We start from the raw sequence: 20,869 nt of genomic DNA, 5'->3' as shown, positions 1-20,869 counted from the left end.
GCCATCTCAAATTCAGTAAAATATTCCACATAGTATATTCTTTTCTGTTCACACAAAAATATCAGTAATTTGCCAGAGTTCTCATTTTATAATAATGAAACAGTAAAAAGAAAACAAAGGTTATATAATACAAATCTTTGAAAATACAGTTTAATTATCATTCACATTTTAAGTATGATCTCCTGAAAATAAATTATGATTCTGACATTTACATATAGTATAAAAATTAATTTTTGTGCACCCTATCTATACTTACAAGCAAGAATTTTGTTACTGTTCATTTGATTTTGCCCTTGAACATGCCACTATTTCAATTACACAGAAAATATTTCAAAGGCAGAAGATGAAACACTAAACAATCTTAAGTTTCACCAGTATTTTGCATTTATAATACAATTTACCAACTTTAGGTGAGCAATTCAAGAATCTTAATAAATTTGTTCAACTGTATAACCACCACAGAGCAATCGTGTAATACCTTGGTGCTGGGCAGTGGTGGCGCACGCCTTTAATCCCAGCACTCGGGAGACAGAGGCAGGCAGATCTCTGTGAGTTTGAGGCCAGCCTGGTCTACAAGAGCTAGTTCCAGGACAGGCTCCAAAGCTACAGAGAGAAACTGTCTGGAAAACAAACAAATAAACAAAAAACAAAGTCTCCTTGGTGTCCATTTACAGTTAATAGCCTCTTCCCATTTTAAAAAATCACACACACACACACACACACACACACACACACACACACAAAGGTTTCATATAGAGAAAAGTACATTCTTTTGGACCTGGCATAAAGATGAGGGTAGGGGTATCAATGTTTTAGTGTATCAACAGTCACATCTCTTTTTAATGCTAAGCAGAATACCATGTTGATATGCCATATTTGTTTATTCCTTCAGTTGATACACATTTTGATTTTCATTTTATGTTATGAACACTTTAGCTATGAATTTTATGAACAAATCTTTTTATATATATGACCTAAGTTTCTCATGCTAGGATTACATGGTTCCATGTTTGGTCTATTGTTATCTGACCAATGTATTTATTAGTTACTTGTCTTATTACTGTGACAAAACCCCTGACAAAGACAACACAAGGAAGAGAGTTTATTCTGGCTCACACTTTGAGGGCACAGTCCATTATGGAAGAAAAGACATGGCAGCAACAGCAACAGGTAACTGTGTCCGTAGTCAAGAAGCAATGAGAAAAACGAATGCTAGAATTCAGCTTTCTGTTTTTCATTTGGTTCAAGATTCCAGGCTATGAAATAATGCTGCCCACATTTACGGTGATCTTTCCAGTTCAATTAGTCCAGTGGTTCTCAACCTTCCTAATGCTCCGGCTTTTAATACAATTCCTCATGCTTTCGTGACACCCTCCCCCAATCATAAAACTATTTTCAGTGCTAATTTATAACTGAAATTTTGCTATTATAGTAAATCATAATATAAACATTTTTGGAGACTGAGGTTTGTCAAAGGGGTCACAACCCACAGGCTAAGAACCACTGTTTATTAGTCCAGTGTAGAAATATTTTCAGATATTTATTTCTGTTACCATAGTCTTTTCTAGTTCCAACACTGCTCAAAAGACTTTCTCAAGCCTCAGTTCCTTAACTATGAGCCTTGAACAATGGTAAAGCAAGTTATATACATTCAATGGTACAGGCAATAGTTCCATTCCAAATATAAAACTAAAGCAAGATAATAAAGCCTGCAAGGAAAACGCAAACTCCTGTAGCTCCATGTGAGGCTTTTGGGTAAGATGATGGAATCATGTGGGCTCAAAGGGTTGAGCAGTCAGACCCCTCCAGTTCCAATACCTGCAGTATATACATAGACTCGAACCAGTTCCATTCCATTTCCTCCTGCAGCATTCCCACAGTGGACATCCCTTGGTCCATCAACAAAATCTTAGACTCTCCATTAAAACTTGGACTTCACTTTCACAACTTCATACAGTAGCCTCTCGGCCACTTCTTTTTAATGGGACTCTAATCCTCCCACATATTAACTGACTTCAGCAGATCTCTGAAACCATTACACAAGACTGCAAGGCCTCCGCAATCTTATATCTTAATGCCTACAATGTCAGTATCAGATGCACAAAAGTGCTAATTCCTGTTGCCAACTCAGAATGGAGCTCTGTAGTGATGACCTGAGTGGACAGGCCTGCTTTTCATCCTGCCCGGATCCACACAGCTAGCTTTACACCCGAAATAACAACACACAAATAGTATTCATTTCAACACTGCTTGGCCCATTTGCTTCAGCCTCTTACAGGCTAACTCTCACTTGCTTTAACCCATATTTAGTAATGTGTGTAGCACCACGAAGTGGTGTCTTACCGGGGAAGATTCAGCATGTCTGACCTGGTGGCTGGCAACAGCTGCTAAAAGATATTTGTTTACAAATGCTGCTGTTGCTCCTTCTTCAGCATTCCAAAAATTCAAAGAGAGCATAAAAGCATACAGTATCAAGATTCTCTGTGTATTTTCCATCTTTGTGCAGCTTTATTTTAACCTCTATTTTGTTTATTTTTACTTTTATTTTTTTGAGACAGGTTCTCTCTCTATCTTTGTCCTAGAATAACTCTGTAGACCAGGCTGTCCTTGAACTCAGAGGTCTACTTGCCTCAGCCTCCCCAGTGTTGGGATTAAAGGTGTGTGCTACAACACCTTGAACTCACAGAGATCTGTCTGTCCCTGCCTCCCAGGCATTGGGATTAAAGGTGTGTGCTGCCACACCTTGAAGTCACAGAGGTCAATCTACCTCTACCTCCCAAGTGTTGGGATTAAAGGTGTGTGCCACCACACCCAACTACTTCCTTTTTGTTTTTTTATTTTTAAGAACTTTAACCTTTAGCCTGCATATATTTTTAACACATTGTAAACCATTTAGACATTTACTTTGACTTTGAATCTTTCTTTTACTGTATATCTCTCTTTCTGTGACCACATGAGTCTTTAATATACCAAACAATATCAGTAGGACTAAAGCTGTGGCTTTGGCAGCTGGATACAGCCCATTCCTTAGCTTTCTGCGATTCCAGCCTTGTGGCTGAGATACCGGCCAGTCGCCATGAAGCCAGCCACCAGGTCAGACATGCTAAATCTTTCCCGGTAAGACACCACTCATGGTGTTACACAGATTATTAGATATGGGTTAGTCAAGATGTGAGTAAGAGGCTGAAACTAATGGACCAGGCAGTGTTTAAATGAATACAGTTTGAGTGTTGTTATTTTGGGGCATAAGCTAGCCAGGCAGCCGGAAGCTGGGCGGGACAAAAAGCAGACCTGCCTGCAGCTCATCACTACAGAGCTCAGTTGCAGCCTATTTGGAGACCCGGGGAAACAAGTTTTTGTTTAGGTTTGGGTTTTTCAAGACAGGGTTTCTCTGTGTAACAGAACTAGCTTCCCTGGAACTAGCTCTGTAGACCAGGCTGGCCTCCAACTCAGAGATTCGGCTCTCTCTGCCTACAGAGTGCTGGGATTAATGGTGTGCACCACCACTATCCAGCGACAGTTGCTTTTGAGCAAGGACACCCTTGAACAATATTCTCAGTTTAGGTTTTCTCTTTTCAAAATTTGCATTTTCCCCAAGATGGAGCCTTCAGTATTCGTGGGATACCATTCCTATGAAATCACTGTGAAGGGTTTTCTTCACTGGGCCTACTCTCTAATGATCACAGCTCTTTGAGCCTGCCTTTTCCGTAGTTTCATACTTGCTAATACTCTTCTTCACAGACCTCCACTTTTCATCTCTCTGCTTCACTTTTTACTCTTGGTTACTGTAAGCTGGAGAAGGCTGTAAGCAGCAAACAACACAATACTGCCTTGAAATTTCCTCTACCAAATAAATTAGCCCATTCCTTTTCAATTTGTCTAACTTAAGTTCTCAGGACATGAGCCAAATAAAGTTAGATTTCTTTCTTTTCTTTTTCTTTCTTGCCAGAATATAACATGAAGGCCTTAAGCTCAGATCCCCATAAAGTACTTGTTCCCCTTTAAGACCTCATGAGCTGAAGGAAGGAAGGAAGAAAGGAAGGACAGAAAGAAAGAAAGAAAGAAAGAAAGAAAGAAAGAAAGAAAGAAAGAAAGAAAGAAAGGAAGGAAGAAAGAAAGAAGAAAACCAAAAAAGCCCGGTGGTGGTAGCTCACGCCTTTGATGCCTTTGATACCAGCACTCAGGATGCAGAGGCAGGTGGATCTCTGTGAGTTCTAGGCCAGTCTGATCTACAAGAGCTAGTTCCAGGGCAGGCTCCAAAGCTACAGAGAAACCCTGTCTTGGGGAAAGAAAGGGGGCAGGGGAACACCTCATGAGCCAGGCCTCCACTTCCAGTATTCACTGAATCCTGGCCTTCCACAGTGATCCATAAAGTTCTGCTTACAGAATTCTGGGGTTTAAATAATCTAAAACTCTAAATTCTTCTACACTTTCCCATACAAACTAGTTTCACAGGCTTAAGAACCACATAGTCAGTATTAAAACAGCAAAACAGCAACAACCTTACTGTTGGCATCAACTGTCCTGTATTAAATATTTTTCTTGTTGTTATGACAAAAGTAACTTAATTAAAGAAAGGATTATTTTGGCTCACGGTTTGAAATTACAGTTCATCATGGCAGAGAAGGCATGGTGGTTGCTCATCACACTGAGTGACTTAAAGGGTCTTCCCACCAAAATTAGTCATATGGTGAAAGCTCCTCACAGACAGGCCTAAAGGCTTGTTTCCATGGTAATTCTATTCCCATTAACTTAACAAGATTAACTATAACAATTGGCTTTGGAGTCACAGAAGAGACATACCTCTAGGAGTGTCTGCGAGGGGTTTCCAGGAGAGGATTAGCTGAGACCCATCCCCAGCAACCAGATGTAAAGAGGTTTAGGATGAACTCCTGCCTCTGCTGTTTCTTTCTGAACGAGTTCATCTACGGATGCTACTCCTTTTACTCTTTCTTGACATTACATTCTAGAACTTCAGTCTTCTGATACTGCCTCAATAGCAACAACTTTCCAGGGAACTTCCAGGCTTTCAGTACTGGATTGAGACAGCTGAACTTCTCAGGCTGAACTCTAGGCTTCCCAACCACTCCAACAAGCAGATGGCCACTGTAAGGACTACCATGTAAGATAACCTAATAAATTCTATTTCTTTCTCTCTTCTTCCTCCCTCCTCCCTTCCACCCTCTTCTTTGTTCCTCTAGAGCGCTGGTTAATAGATTTTAATTTTAAAGAAACTGCAAGTTTCCAAAGTTAGTGTATCTTATTGCATTTCCATCAGTAATAAAATGTTTCAAAGGTGATGTATTACAAAAATCCTGGGATTAGAGCTTTTAAAAGAAAAGGCAGTTAAGAGAACTTCCTAAGACATTTATTTCTATTAGCTATCATATTTCTATTTTTATTCTATCAAAGTATTATTAAAGTAACTAATTATGGAAGCCTATTAAAATAATAAATACTGGGGGAAAAACAAGATCAATTTTTTTAGGAGCTATACAAAAGAAATCTATTAATACAATGTATGGATTTTGAATTTGCTTCTTCCCCTAAATTCACTTTATTTAAAAGAGCAAAACCTTTTATTCAAAGGTTTTTGAATAAATGTACCTTGAATGTACCTTTGAATAATGTACCTTGAGTACATTAAGGTAATTAATGACCAAAGTGGTTTTTTTTTATTTATTTTTAATTAAAAATTTCCACCTCCTCCCATTTCTCTTCCCCTCCTCCCATCCCCCTCCCCCTCCCTCTCCAGTCCAAAGAGCTGTCAAGGTTCCCTGCCCTGTGGGAAGTCCAAGGTCCTCCCCACTCCAACCAGGTCTAGGAAGGTGAGCATCCAAACAGACTAGGCTCCCACAAAGCCAGAACATGCAGTAGGATCAAAACCCAGTGCCATTGTCCTTGGCTTCTCAGTCAGCCCTCCTTGTCAGTCACATTCAGAGAGTCCTGTTTGATCACATGCTATATCAGTCCCAGTTTAGCTAGCCTTAGTGAGCTCCCAGTAGCAAAGTGATTTTTATAATCCTTAATTTACTACCTTAAGAAGAAACATGTTTTCTCTTTTTCCTTGCTTTGAGATATAGAAATCATAAATCATAGTGGTAGCCCATCTTGAACAATGAGAGCAAGGACAACAAACAGAAGATGGCAGAAGGATAAGACAAAGGAAGAATGAGTGCAAAACCTTTGTAGAACCCACATGCTTTGCTTGTACTAATTTAAACAACCACAGTACTGGATCATTGGTTCAGTAGCCATGCATTTCCAGCTCATAAACTGGCATTCAATGGATGCATTTAAATAAAAACAGCAAGTAAAAATCTTATATCAGCCCCAAGTGAGCATTCTTATGATAATATTTGTATATTCTCTAAGAAGAAAATATAACACATCTTTAATCCCAGCACTCGGGAGGCAGAGGCAGGCGGATCTCTGTGAGTTTGAGACCAGCCTGGTCTACAAGGGCTAGCTCCAGGACAGGCTCTAAAGCTGCAGAGAAACCCTGACTCAAAAAAAAAAAAAAAAAAAAAAAAAAAAAAAAAAAAAAAAAAAAAAAAAAAAAAAAGAAGAAGAAGAAAATATAATAATTCTTTTAAGAAGCAATATTGAAACAAATTATTTTGGTATTTTTTGAATCATTTTCAGTGAGCAAAACAAAGTATAAATTAAACCACACATGAAGCTGACTAGATTAAAACAGTTTAAAGGTTATTTAATGCGAGTTAGTATATTTGGTAATATTATGATAAAAGCAAAAGTATTTGTAGAAATTCTTACCATGGAAAAGTATTCATCCGCATCCTGTTCTTGTAAATCAGAATTCCTCCTGACATCACTCCAATCATAATTTCATTGTTACTTTGATCCTTCAAAATAAACACATGACAATCTAAAATAATTAAAACAGGATTAGATTTTTTAAAACACACATCATGAAGATAACACAAAACTGAATTATACTAAACTACAAACCCAAACAGTTTGTTGTCTCATAAAAGGCAAATTTCAAAAAGCTTAAATGTGGCAGTATTAAAATTCACTAATCTAGAAGCTGGAGAGATGCTTTAGCAGTTAAGCACTTGCTACACAAGCATGAGAACCAGAGTTTGATCCTTAGAATCCCATGCGACCTTGGCAGCCCATCTGTAATTCCAGACTTGGAAGGAGAAGAAAAGTGATCCCCTGCACAAACTGTCTAGCAAGACTAGCCATATCAGCAAACTCTGGGTTTAATCCTGCCTAACTGAATAAGAAAGAATGGATGATTCTTGCCATGAAACTCAGTCTCTATATGCACATGTACATATGTTCAGGTACACCACACATATGTAAGGACCTGTATACCACATACAGGGGGGAGGGGAGGGAAGCGGAGGGGAAGAGGGGAGGGGAGGGGAGGAGGGAGGGGAGAGAAAGAAAGAAGAAAAAGAAAGGATAGGAGAGAGAAAGAGAGAGGGGGAAAGAGAAAGAAGAAAAAGAAAGGAGAGGAGAGAGATAGAGAGAGTAGGGGAGGGGGCCGGAGGGGAGGGGAGAAAAAAATCATTGTCCTAAAGTACAAATAATCTGATGATTTCTCTTATGACTAGGACTTTTTGGTCAAAGGCAATCTACAACAAAATATCTATACTACAGTGGAAAACCCAGTAACTAATAATATATATTAACATCTTGGAAGAACAAAACAGATAATTCTTGGGGAGTTTCAAAGATCACAAAGAAGAAAATGTAAATTACATTTTGAAAAATGTGTGAGAGTTTTCATATGATAACTGGCAGCTTGAACATAAATGGGTCCCCATAAGCTCACAGTGATTGGCCCTATTGAAAGGTGTGGTTTTGTTATGTCACTGTGGGGGTGAGCTTTGAGGTCTCACATATGCTCAAGTCATGCCCAGTGTGAAAGTTCACTTCCTTTTACATTCAGATCAAGATGGAGAATTCTTCTCCAGCACCACATAGGCTGGAAAGACACCATGTTGAATTAACCCTTTAAAAATGTAAGCCACTTAGGGTTAGGGTTAGGGTTAGGGTTAGGGGTTAGGGTTAGGGTTAGGGTTAGGGTTAGGGTTAGGGGTTAGGGTTAGGGTTAGGGGTAGGGTTAGGGTTAGGGTTAGGGTTAGGGTTAGGGTTAGGGTTTAGGGTTATAGGGTTAGGGTTAGGGTTAGGGTTAGGGTTAGAAACCAAAAAAAAAAAAAAAAATGTAAGCCACCACAATTAAATGGTTTTTATTTAAAAGGGTTGCCATGGTAATGTCTCTTTGCAGCCATAGAAATTCTAAGGTAACAACCCAATTTGAATAAACCATTCTGCGTTATTGAGAATGAAAAGTCTCTAAATATTTTTCTTAAATGTCAGTCTTGGAAAGGTTTGCCTTTTCACTTGAAATATTCTATAGACAACCTAAGAGAGCAAACATACTTTTATTTCCTGTTAATATATCTGCCATGAAGCTAAACCACATTAATGAAACAAATCCTTTAAACTGTAGTTTTAATACTTTTTTCTTTTCTTTTCTTCATATCACTTCTTACCACCTGTAATTTTTTTCTTTTCCAACAGAACCTAAATAATAAAGAGTAGAGCTTTTTTTTCTGGCATGTGTTTACTGAACTCATCTGTAGAAAGAACAGTTCCCAAAAAATCTTTACATATATGTCTTAGCTCTTCAGTTTGGCATAGAAGTCATTGAAACAACCATAAAACTCCATTTTATCTTGTTCTTAACTAGCAAAAATCAATTCTAGTCAGGTCACATCAGTTTGATTCTATATTTTGTGATACCATAATTTCATGTTTTATTAATGCTGCTTTCATGTCTTATGTTTTTTTTGCCTAATCAAAACAACCCAAATTGAAGTCTAAATCATAAACTTCTCAATAAAACCTTAATTCAAACCCACACATTTCTCATATTTATCTGTCTCTTAAATAAATTTATCTGAAATACCTAATTTCCGTCAGTATATGACAATGGCAAACTCATTTAAAAGACATTTTGAGCCAGGTGAATACCTTCAGTACTAGTTCTCAGGAGGCAGAAGCAGGCAGATCACTGTGAGCTTGAAGTCAGTCTGGTTTACAGAGTGAGTTCCATGACATCTAGGACTGTTAAACAGAGAAACCTTGTCTTGAAAAACCAAAAAACAAAAACCAAAAAAAAAAGGCATTTTGGAAAAGATAAAATCTACAGGATTAGCAAGAGACAGGATAAGGTAAGTAAAAAATTGACTTCAAAGGGACAACAAAAGCCTAGGTTTCTTTGAGGTGATAAATCTGTTCCCTATTGCATTGTAGGAGTGGTTATAAAAAGCCAAACAAGTACTAAAACTCAAAGAATAAACAAACACTACATACTATCTGAAAAGCAACAACCCTTGTGATTGCCCACAAATTCTCTCTGCTTTTTTTAATTTTAAAAAGTATGTGTATATATTTCTATTTAAATATCTATTCTACTAGAAATAGATATAGTTTATCCCATATCTAATAGCAAGGTTCAACACTTCTATTCTCTCTGAGACTGCAATGATCGGATAAACCTTAAAATTGACATCTGTGATTTGGGGAGAGCAGCAGCAAATTAAAAGGAACTTTTTATATAATCATTGCTCTAACAAAAAATTTTTCCATACAAAAGTATGGGTACTTTTATTTAGTTAGTTTTTAATTTTTTATAGATTCTATGATTTCAATCATGCATCCCGATCCACTCATTTCCCTATCCCTTCACTTCTGCACTCTGTCCTTGCAACCTTGCACACAAAAACAAAATTTAAAAGTAAAAACAAACAAAAAATAAACGAACAAAAACGAAATCTTGGCGTGGAAGCTAGAGTATGGCCCAGTGAGTCATACAATATCTTTTAGTCCATGCATCTTTACTTGAGCGTGTTCATTGCAAAGAGTCATTGGTCTGGTTTGAGGTTTCTGGCTTCTGCTACACCCTCCACACTGGGCTCTCACTGGTACTTCTCTTGGATATCCTTTTGTTGCCTCATGCCAAGGAGATTCTATAGCTTTGGATTTGTAGGTATGGCCCCTTTACATGCTCCAGCAGATCATAGATGAGAGAGATGTTGGCTGGGCTGCCCCGTCATCCTAGTACTGAGCCTGGGTGACAGATGGATTGGTCAGCCCACCAGCTTTCCCTCATCATCACCATTTGGGTGAGCCCTCCAGCACTGTCCCGGCTAGCTCAGTCAATGTAGTAGACATTTCTCCTGCTCTCACACCCTTCAGTGCAGTTCAGTCACACTTACACCACCAGGGCCAACTCTACTGTTTTGCCCAGGAAAGGTGCAGCACCTGCTCTTGGACTGCTGCACTTGGTGAGGGACAGGATCAGCTCTTCCATTCTCATGAACCAACGCTAGTTCTCCCACATGTTGCAGATGGTGGGACTGGGGGTAGGAGGGTCTGTTTCTTTTTACCTTAAAGTTGCTATTGACTGACAGGTATGATTTAACCCCAGCACTTGGGAGACAGAGGCAGTCCTATCTCTGAATTTAAGGCCAACCTAGTCTATAGAATGAGTTCCAGGACAGCCAGGGCTACACAGAGAAACCTTGTCCCAACACCCCTCTCCCCTAAATAACTTTCCCTAGTCTACATACAATTCCCTATTCTTATCATTCACACAATCTTCTCGCAATTGTGTGTTTTTTCACATGTGCCATGTTCTCTTTTTTATTTCAAGCTTTCATTCATGCTGACTGCTCTACAGTAACAAGAAGAAAAACACTCTCATGGCACACTCCCTTCTTTCAGCATAAGTGAGTATACTACTAGAGCCACCCTGGGGCTACTTTACAGTTTACATACTGCCGCCACACAATCAATCCTGTACTTTCTCCCGCAGTCTCACGGACATAACTGTTAATACAAGATCCTATCCTGTGAGTTTCATGAGGGCAGGAATAATTATTTTATGTACTAAATAATGCTTAGAGTGAATCCTGTAGAAAGCACAGAATATCCCCCAACACAATGATGGCTTAAAACATTTGACTCTTGGAGTTTGAGATAATTAAGTTTGCACCACTTGAAAGCAGAGAGCAAATATTTCCCCTTGCTTGTTATTTCAAATATACTTTTGCCTATGATATCCAATTAAAACTTAAGTTTTCTTTCTGTGTTCCTCTTTTTGGAAAATTCCCTTTATATTTACTGAATGATCTTTTGAGGTCTTAGTATGCACATTTAAGACATAATGCCTTTTTTAGTCTTTAAAAAATATTTTGGAGCCAGGCAGTGGTGGTACACACCTTTAGTCTCAGTACTTGGAAGGTAGAGGCAGGCAGATCTCTGTGAGTTCGGGGCCGGCCTGGTCTACAAAGCTAGATCCAGGACAGTCAGGACTGTTTCACAGAGAAACCCTATCTTGAAAAAGCAAGCAAACAAACAAACAAAAAAATATTTTGGAAACATCACATCACTATATATTTAGGCTGGCCTGGATGAAGAATCTTACCTCAAGTTCACAGTGCACATATGATAAGCCATCATGTGGGACAGTTTTTGTTTGGCTTGGACAAAACATGTTCCTAAATAGCTAACCACTTAAAATTTAAATACCTTTAACCTGACACTCTACATTTAGTACTGTCTCAGAAACTTTTTACAATCGAACAGTTTAAACAAGTGAAAACTACTAATTAAATCAATAAATAACAATACAATTAGTTATATGAGATTTAGTTAACCTTGCATTTAAATTTTTTAAGGTTTAATATCTTTTGCATTTAATGGTCAAGAATCTCTACAGAATAAAAACCACTTAGAAAACTGCAAATGAGTAAAACTCCCTTTTCTGACCGGTTTTAAGCATAAACTAGTCCCAAAAAAATGTAGTTACATCAGTTGTAAACTTCCATGTAATAAAAAACAAAACCTCGCTATACAAACACAATGAGAGTATGTAATAAACCTAATCTCTAAAATAATAAGCCCCACGGAAAATAAAGGGCTATTTTTTAAAAAGAGCAAGAAGTCCAAGAGACACTTAAAGATTACAAGACATCAATCATTTGAGGAAACCAAACCATCAGGTCTTTTAAAAAGTGAGACAGAAACATGATCTGTGAAACATAAGAAGTAGAGTTCACTGCTCCAAACCTGATCGGGGGAGGCCCTGAAGGACAAAGCACTAGAGTACAGAACTCTGAGTAAGGACTTCTGCAGTGGACTCTGTACCTCCATGTGTCTGTGTATCGAGTTAAATGCAATAATATATCTAAGGAAAATCAAGGCTTTTCCCTTTCCTCTCCATTCTACCTAATACTAGCCTAATTAGGCTCAAGAATAAAAACTCCACTGTTGACTCAACTGATGACTATAATTCTACTGAAAATGGTTATATTTTAGGTACTTGAAAGGAATTTAAATCTTGATAACTCACAAAAAGGAATATAGCTACATATTCATATATATATATATATATATATATATATATATATATATACACACACACATACAGTCATTCACAAACACCAGGAAGAAGATAACAACTTCTGAAAGGAAAAATGTTTCACACAAGATAAACATTACACTGTGAAAAACCAGTAATTATAAATTCCACTTTAATAAAGAGATGTCAGACAAATACAAACATGACACATTAATATCCTTTATTTGGGGCTTTACAAGTAAAAAATGACCAGCTCAGTGATAGAAACCTTAAGGATAAGAATGAAAGTTTCAGTGATATGACAGCATCTTCCATGATCACAATTATCAAATATTTATACAAAAGTACTTTCCTAAAGCAACCTTATGTTTATAAAACACATATTCTAAAACTACTGTCCCCTTACAGTCTACAAACATTGTTTTTACAACATAAACAACCACCTGGAAAAAACAAGAACAGTCTATGTCCACCAACTTTGCACTTATGCTATTGTGAAAATATTTATATTGAGAGGAAATTTTTATTCCAACTATGTCAACAGCAAACACAAATTATCCCATTACCTAGTTCTCTCAGGTAATTAAATTTTAGAGGAGTTGGGTTTGTACGGCTAAGAATAAGAGTACTTGCTCAACACACACAAGGCCCTGGTTCAATCACCCCAACCCTGTACACAGACAAAAAGATTTTAAAATCTTTGAGACTAAGGAATGAAACCTAACTCAACATCTAAGTAATTTTTCTTTACTTACCCTTGCATAGTGGAATTCAACTCCATAGAGTTCTAAGGTACGTGCTGTGTTTAGGTAATTAAATTCTGCTTCTGCAGGAGATAAGCCACTGTAAAGAAAACATCAGGTCAAAATCTAGATCCATAGTCAAATCTGTCAAATGACAAAAAGATTATGTGAAGAAATGAAGAATCTAACTAAGCAGCAAGTAGGAGTACTCCTTTTAGTTTTCTGTAGTAACATCTAACTTACTCCACTGGCACACTGTGAGTCCTGGGGTTTGTGAGGTCTTAATAGAGAACCTACTACCATCCTTTAACTAGACTACTATAATTCCTCACTACATCCTTAAATTTTCTTCATTGCAGCTAAGTATAATTCTCATTCGTTCATCAAAGAACTCCCCAGCCCGAAACTTTTCTTTACAGTAAACAGAGCCCATTACAAAAAAGCTGTAACAGGTCATAATACAGAAAAACAATAGGTCAGGGGACGTAGCCCCACTAAATACATCTACAACACAACTCCTAGAACAGTGAGAAAGAGCAGGGGTAAAGACTACAAGAGCCAGCAAACCAGGAAGTCTCCTGTGAGATTCTGTTTTCTAGAAATAATAGAAAAGCTTCACCCATGATACTTCAAGAATATGGCTGCTTAAACAAGACCTGAACAATGGTGATATCAAAAGACACACTAATAGAGAAAGGGGAAAGTTCATGAGGTCCTATCCACAAAAAACAATTAATGCCTGCTAAGAGGGGAAAAATTAGTCTTTTCCCAGGAAAGAACTGTGTAATTGGTTATCAAATATCAAATGGCTTGTCAGTCTGAGATCACATACACACAGGCCACACTAAGCAAGTTGTACTCATACATTTATGTGTATATATGTGTATATATATGTGTGTGTGTTGTGTGTGTGTAATAGATTTATGTATTATATAAATAACTATAATAAAGAAAAAAGATCAATTTGAGAGTGAGTCAGAGGAGCAATGAAGGGAGTAAAGGGAGGAAAGTGATAAAATATTTTAATTAAAAATAATTTCTAGAGACAGTGGCAATTAGAAAGAAACTATTGGAAAGTATTACAGGCCAGAAGATGATGGAGGAGAGTTATCTGTCTATGTTTCTTTCATTGGTTAATTAATAAAGAAAACTGCCTTGGCCCTTTAAGAGACAGAAAATTAGGTAGGTGGAGTAGACAGAACAGAATTGTGGGAACAAGGAAGTAGAGTTGGGGAGACGCTTCAGGCAGTCTCCATAGGGAGTCTCCATGCTGCTCCTCTCTGAGATGGTCCGCAGGTTAAGATCTCTCCTGGTAAGCCACACCTTGTGGTGCTACCCAGATTACTAAATATGGGTTAAAGGAAGATGTGAGAATTAGCCAATAAGAGGCTGAAACTATGGGCCAGGCAGTGTTTTAAAAGAATATAGTTTCCGTGTAATTATTTCGGGTGTAAAGCTAGCCGGTGGCCGGGTGGCGGGACGCAGTCCCGCCGCTTCACACTACAAGAAGAGAAAAAAGAAAAGCAATAGGCAAGTCTTAAAACTTCTGACTGATCTTATAGCTGTTAACAAAGCCACTTAACTTCCAGATATAATTCTCAAATCTTTCTCACAACACAGTTTATCACCATAGCCACACGTAGAACCTACAGGGCACTTCAACATGCGACACTGTCACAGCATTACACAAACACAAGAATCAAGAGGTTTTTAGAGCAACCTTGTAGCCTTAAATTTCTTTAGTCTTTAAATTTCTGTAGTCTTCAATTTCTCTACTTTAACCTTTCAATTATTCATTTCTTTTTACTATATATTTCAAAATATATAATAGTATAATACTGAATGAAGAAAAAGTCTTTCATCTGAGATGCTTAGAAGTTCAATTCCACAGGTAGTCTGAGGTCCAAGTTTCATATTTAAAAAATATTTCTAGTGATTCTTAAAACAAAAATTTCAGGATTACTCTAAAATACAGTCTTTTTAAAAGGTCTACTCTAATATCTAGTTCTAACGAACTTAGTTATATGGTGTTAGCAGGCAATATAGCAGAGAATAATAAAGCTAAGATATCAACCTTTGCAGCACTGATACTGAAAAGGTCAATGCATGATCAAAATGAATGACCCCTCAACAACAACAGTCCTTCCAATTAAACTTAACTCTGTTTTTGTTTATAGAGCTGAAAAATTAGCTTTTCAAATTAGCCTGTGGAAAGTACAAGCCTTGTCCTTATTTAAGGAAATTTTAATAGGAAAATTTTAAAATTCCAAATTACTCAGACAGGCTATATGAAAAGCCTTCACTATAAAGGGATGGTTTTTACAGGAAAGCAGCACACTCACCACATTAAACCATTCAGTTTAAATTCTCAAGTCATTATAGTCTAGAGCAGATCCAAGGTCAAAACTCCTTTTACTAGAAAGGATTAAATAGTATTTTTAAGCCTTCTAGATAAACTGTCTTTGTAGCAACTACTTTATCATGTAAAAGCAAGCCACATCCAACACAGAAAAAGATGATGATGTCTGTTCATATGAGTGTTCATTTATGAGCAATGGATTTCAGAAAATTTCACATCCTATAAAATATTTTCCTCCCGAAAGCATTTAAAATAATAGACTGAGCATGTAGCTCAATGGTAAGCAAGGTCTAGGTTTGATCCAAATATTCTGTGACATATTTACATATATTACATTTACAACATAAACAAATATGTATTGTGTTACATTTAAAAAAACTCATGCATTTGTCATGCTTAGCCCACTGGCTGTTCAAAATTAGATATTGAGCTGTTGTTTTCTTACTAGTTTGAGACACTTGAATTATTACCAAATGGCAATAAGAGTTAATATTTCTTTAGTGTCTACCATGTACTAGGTACCATCTTGAGAACTTTGTACATATAATCTCACTTAAGACTCAGAATTTCTGGCCAGTAGGAGGAAGCTATAATCACAACACTGGAAGACAGAGCCAGGCAGATCTCTGAGTTCCAGGCTAGCCAGGGTTACACTTTAGAGAAAACCTTTCTCAAAAAAATAAACAAACAAAAAAGAAGACTCAGAATTTCTACCTCAAGAGACTTTAATTATCTCAAATAAAGCTTTGAACCACAATTAAAAAAAAAAAACTCAGACAGAAATTGGGGTTCAGCCTGAAGGTTAGAAAAGCAAAGCAGACACTGGCTCTTACCACTACCTCAGTCTGAAATGGTGATCCTGCCTCCATAATCTCAGAATGAGACTGTGCCCGAAAGCTGTCTCCTCCCATTTTATAATCCTCTTTAGTTCTGGGATTAATGGTGTGCACCACTACCGCTTTCTATGGCCAGCTAGTGTGGCTACAGGGATTAAAGGTGTGTGTCATTGCTGCCTGGTTTTTAAGGCTGGCCAGTGTGGCTGTTTTAATTTTCTGATCTTCAGGCAAGCTTTATTTCTTAAAACACAAAATGAAATGCCCCTACAAAGCTTGCCTGAAGATCAGAATTCTGAGCTAAGCCACTAGTTAGCCATAGACATCAGGCAGTGGTGGCACACACCTTTAATTCCAGCACTCAGGAGGCAAAAGCAGACGAATCTCTGTAAATTAAAGGGCACCCTGGGCTACCTGAAATTGATCCAGTCTCGGAGAAACAGAGCCAGGTGGTGATGGCCTGCACTTTTAATCCCAGTACTTGGGCGTCACATGCCTTTAATCCAAGCACTAGTAAAGTGGAAACAGGAAGGGATATGGCTGGGTTGAGAGAGAAATAAAACAAGGGAGGAGAGAGGAGCTCAGAATTCAGTTAGAGGACTTACAGAGACAGGATTTTGCTCCCCTTGGTTCTGAGGATTTTGAAGAGTTAAGAACTAGTGGCTTCTCTGCTTCTCTTATCTTTCAGCTTTCACACTCTATATCTGACTCCAGACTTTTACTATTAAGGCCAATTAGAAACTGCGCTACAAAATAGAGCAATAACTATGATCAAAGTTATAAAACAGTACGTAATCTGACTAGAAGTTCAAGCTAGTGTGTCTAACTCTTGTACCGACTTTTAGCCAATATGCTATACTATCTTTGTTCTGTCACTATTGTGAATCATAGGTTAAAGCAAACTGAGTCAACAAAAAAACCATTTTGTTTGTTTGTTGTTTTTGTTTTTTGAGACCTGGTTTTTCTGTGTCATCATAGCTGTCTAGGAACTCACTCTGTAGCCCAGGCTGGCCTCAAATTCACAGAGATCAACCTGTCTCTGCCTCCTAAGGGCTGGGATTAAAGGCATGTACCACCACCTCCCAAAACCAATTATTAAGGCCAGGTAGTCGTGGCACACAACTTTAATCCCAACACTTAGGGGACGGAGGCAGGTCAATCTCTTTGTGAGTTTGAGGACAGCCTGGTATACACGGTGAATTCCAGGTCAGTCTGGTACTGCAAAGACACTGTCTTGAAAACAAAACAAATGTCTTCTTGAAAAAATGTCACAAGGAGCTGAAGAGTTGGCTCAGCAGTTGAGCTCAGAAGAGTATTTGTTGCTCTTAAAGAAGAGCCAGATTCAATTCTATACATGGAAGATTACAGCCAGTCCCAGAGGTTCTGACACTCCCTTCTGACCTCCTTGGGTACCAGGAAGGCACATGGTCAATAGACATACATGCAGACAAAACACTCATACACATAAATAAATAAATCTTTTTCAAATGTCACAAAAGATTAGACTTAAATAAAATCAAAGTTGAACATTACTGTGAATGAAACAAGTCAACTGCCTTTAAATGAACATTAAAAGAATTGCACTGGGTTGGTACTTTTCTCCTCCTCAGTCATTACCAAACAGAGTCAAAATCTTTCCAATATCTAAAAAATAAGGAAACTACCAAGTCCATCGCTCTGCAAATTATAAATACATTACTCTAAACTTTTCTTTTTTTAAAATTAAAGCCTTATTTTATTTTTAATTACATGTATGTGTACTTATGGATGGGTATGTGCATCTGAGCATAGGTGTCCATAGAGGCCAGAAAGGGCATTAACATCCCTTGAGCTGGAGTTAACACACTGCTGTGAGCCACCTGATCTGGGTGCTGGGAACAAAACTTGGGACATTTGTAAGGGCAACAAGCACTCTTAGCCATTGAGCTATTTCTCCAGCCACCTAAAATTCTTTCTTAAGGAACTGACAATGTTAAATAAATGCAGATAGACTTGATTTATATATAATTTATGGCTGTTAAAGAAATGAAAGCAAGGCTCATATATTTTGTGAAATAAGAAATTAAATGCTTTGAGTATAAATTGTCTCTCTATATATATTTCTTAATAATATATATAATATAAATTTCTATACTATATAAACAGAACAAAAAAATTAAGAATGATGTGAAACAATTCTCTTTATAGAAAGACTGCCCATAAATCTTACCAAATAAGCAGAATATTAAATAAATGCTTACATATGCTGCTGATGTAACTTTGCAATTTCTTTTTCAAAATCTTGAGGTTGATTGGGAATGAAAGAATAATCTGAGAGGTAGCCTGGCAAATTTTCTGACTGATTGTAGTCTCCAAGTTCAGCTAATAAGAAAAAGAAAATATCATTTTTTCATAAATATTTTAATTGTACTCAAATCAACAAGGTCATTAATTTATATATATTTATGAAAGGAATGAATGTTTCTAGTATAATACCATTAAATAAGTTTCAATAAATCATGTATTCTTCTGGATCTCAATATAGAAAATGTTTCAAGAATCAAAGTATTTCTTGCTAATCGCTGGATATTTCACTGCATTTCCTCAGCAGTCTCTACATTCTACACATCTAAAGAATTCCTGTATTTAAAGGCATTGTATTATCACTATAGACTACAAAGCCACATGCTACTTGACTTAAAAGTAATCTGATACTTACACTGAACAGCAAATGAAGCTAAAAGGGCAGCAGTATTATAAGGACAGGACAATCTATTAAGACAAAAAAGAAAATACATAACACAAGAATGAATATAATTTCAAATGCACTGTAGTTTACATTATACTACTGATTCTGGAAGTTTCCATACGCACTAATTTTAACCACAATTAAATTAGTTAAGATGGGCATTGTGGCATACATCTAGGATCTCAACACTTACGAATTTGAGATAACTGCTGGTCTGAGGCCAACATAGGCTACATAATAAGATAATGTCTCAAAAAACAAAAGAACTCCCTAAAAAGTCTGATAAAAGGAACTAATACTACAAAAACCCATTTTTTAAAAAATGTGTTACAGCAATCAATCATAAGTTACTTAATACAGAATTTAAAGGTTGTTTTGGTTTTTGTTTTTTATTTTTTTTGTTTTGTATTTTTTGTTTTTTTGTTTTTTTTTGAAACAGGATTTCTTTGGGTAGCTTTGGAATTTGGCTGGGAACTCCCTCTATAGGCCAGGCTGGCTTCGAACTCATAGAGATCCACCTGCCTCTGCCTCCTGAGTGCTGGGATTTAATGCATATATATATCACAACTGCCCGGCTAATTTAAAGTATTTTTATACTGTAAAAATAAAAATTAAAAATAGCTCACCTTCCAGTAAGAATGTCTTGCTTAATTTGCAAAAAATACTGATACCTTTTTTAAAAAAAGATATTTATTAGAATCAATTTGAGTTCTTATATATTATACACTTATATTAACGAAACTAAATAGCTAAATATTTCCTTTTGTAGTATACACATTAGCAAATAAACTCAGCATATGCACACATTAGCAAAAAATACCAGCGGTAGGCTTGACTACAAGTCTTTAAAATTCATTAATATATAAAATTTTGCATTTTGAATATCTTGTTTCAATTATAAAACTACTCAAGACTTCTAACATTTCTGCTACCAGGAAGGAGACTTGGGAGCAACAATCTAAGGATTGGTCCATACAAGAAGAACTGAAAGCATAGATAACTTAAGCATCAATGACACAGAAATAGACAACACACACAGAAACAAATCCTTTCTGTGTAAACAGGAAGCCATTACAAGGATAAGCCTATGTGCAGATCAGTTTGTTATTATGATTAATGTAGAAGAACAACCGTCTACTTCCACTGGAGTTAAGAAAGCTCTTTCTCCAGAAATTTAATTGAATTCCTTTTCCGGCTATTGCTCTAGTATTAGAGTGGTTACACGATCAGCTTCTTTTAACACAAACAATAGTATACTGTGACATGCTGCGGAGGTTGCCTACAAAGTGGCACTGTCCTTCTGTCCCTGATAGTGGTAAGCTAGTCAATACCTGGACAAGATCACCGTGCTCAATTGTTATAAAAACAATTTTATAATTTCAAACATTAAACAGGAAGTGTATAGGCTTCATTCAACTTTTAAAAAGTCAAAACACAAACTGGATATTATTTACTTAATTCAATACAGTACAATTTTATCAGATATTCTTAGTTTCATAATCAAAAGATAAAGATGGGATTGGTGGCATGAGGCAATGGCAGAGTACGTGCTTACCATGTACACGGCCTAATATCACTAAAAAGAAGAAAAAAATTAAAAGGTCTTTGGTACAAAAACAGTTTTATAGTTGTGATTTAAAGGTAATATATGCACTTGATATAATTTTAAAATCCTACACAAATAATACTTATACTTATCAAAGATCACTTATATATTCATTTAACAAAAAAGAAATTCTCAATAAAAACTAGAATTCAAGTTCTAAAGCAGCCTATTACTTCAGGTAAATTACTAAAATT

At 36.8% G+C, this 20,869-nt stretch overlaps 1 protein-coding gene across 1 annotated transcript in view; it reads right to left on the bottom strand.

Annotated features, from left to right (window-relative positions):
• Positions 1–20,869, bottom strand: part of Ptpn4 (protein tyrosine phosphatase non-receptor type 4) — a 177,079-nt gene that overhangs the window by 70,280 nt on the left and 85,930 nt on the right. The window contains exons 6-10 of the mRNA XM_038349264.2: positions 19,696–19,740; positions 19,040–19,092; positions 18,582–18,702; positions 13,162–13,249; positions 6,778–6,866 (exon numbers count right to left, since the gene is read on the bottom strand). Coding sequence (XP_038205192.1) covers positions 6,778–6,866; positions 13,162–13,249; positions 18,582–18,702; positions 19,040–19,092; positions 19,696–19,740 — 396 coding nt within the window. The remainder of the gene's footprint in view (positions 1–6,777; positions 6,867–13,161; positions 13,250–18,581; positions 18,703–19,039; positions 19,093–19,695; positions 19,741–20,869) is intronic.

Source organism: Arvicola amphibius, chromosome 12 (genome assembly GCF_903992535.2).
Source record: "Arvicola amphibius chromosome 12, mArvAmp1.2, whole genome shotgun sequence".
Lineage (NCBI taxonomy): Eukaryota > Metazoa > Chordata > Mammalia > Rodentia > Cricetidae > Arvicola > Arvicola amphibius.
The sequence above is the reverse complement of the archived record's forward strand: the minus strand, read 5'-3'. Positions and strand labels throughout refer to the sequence as shown.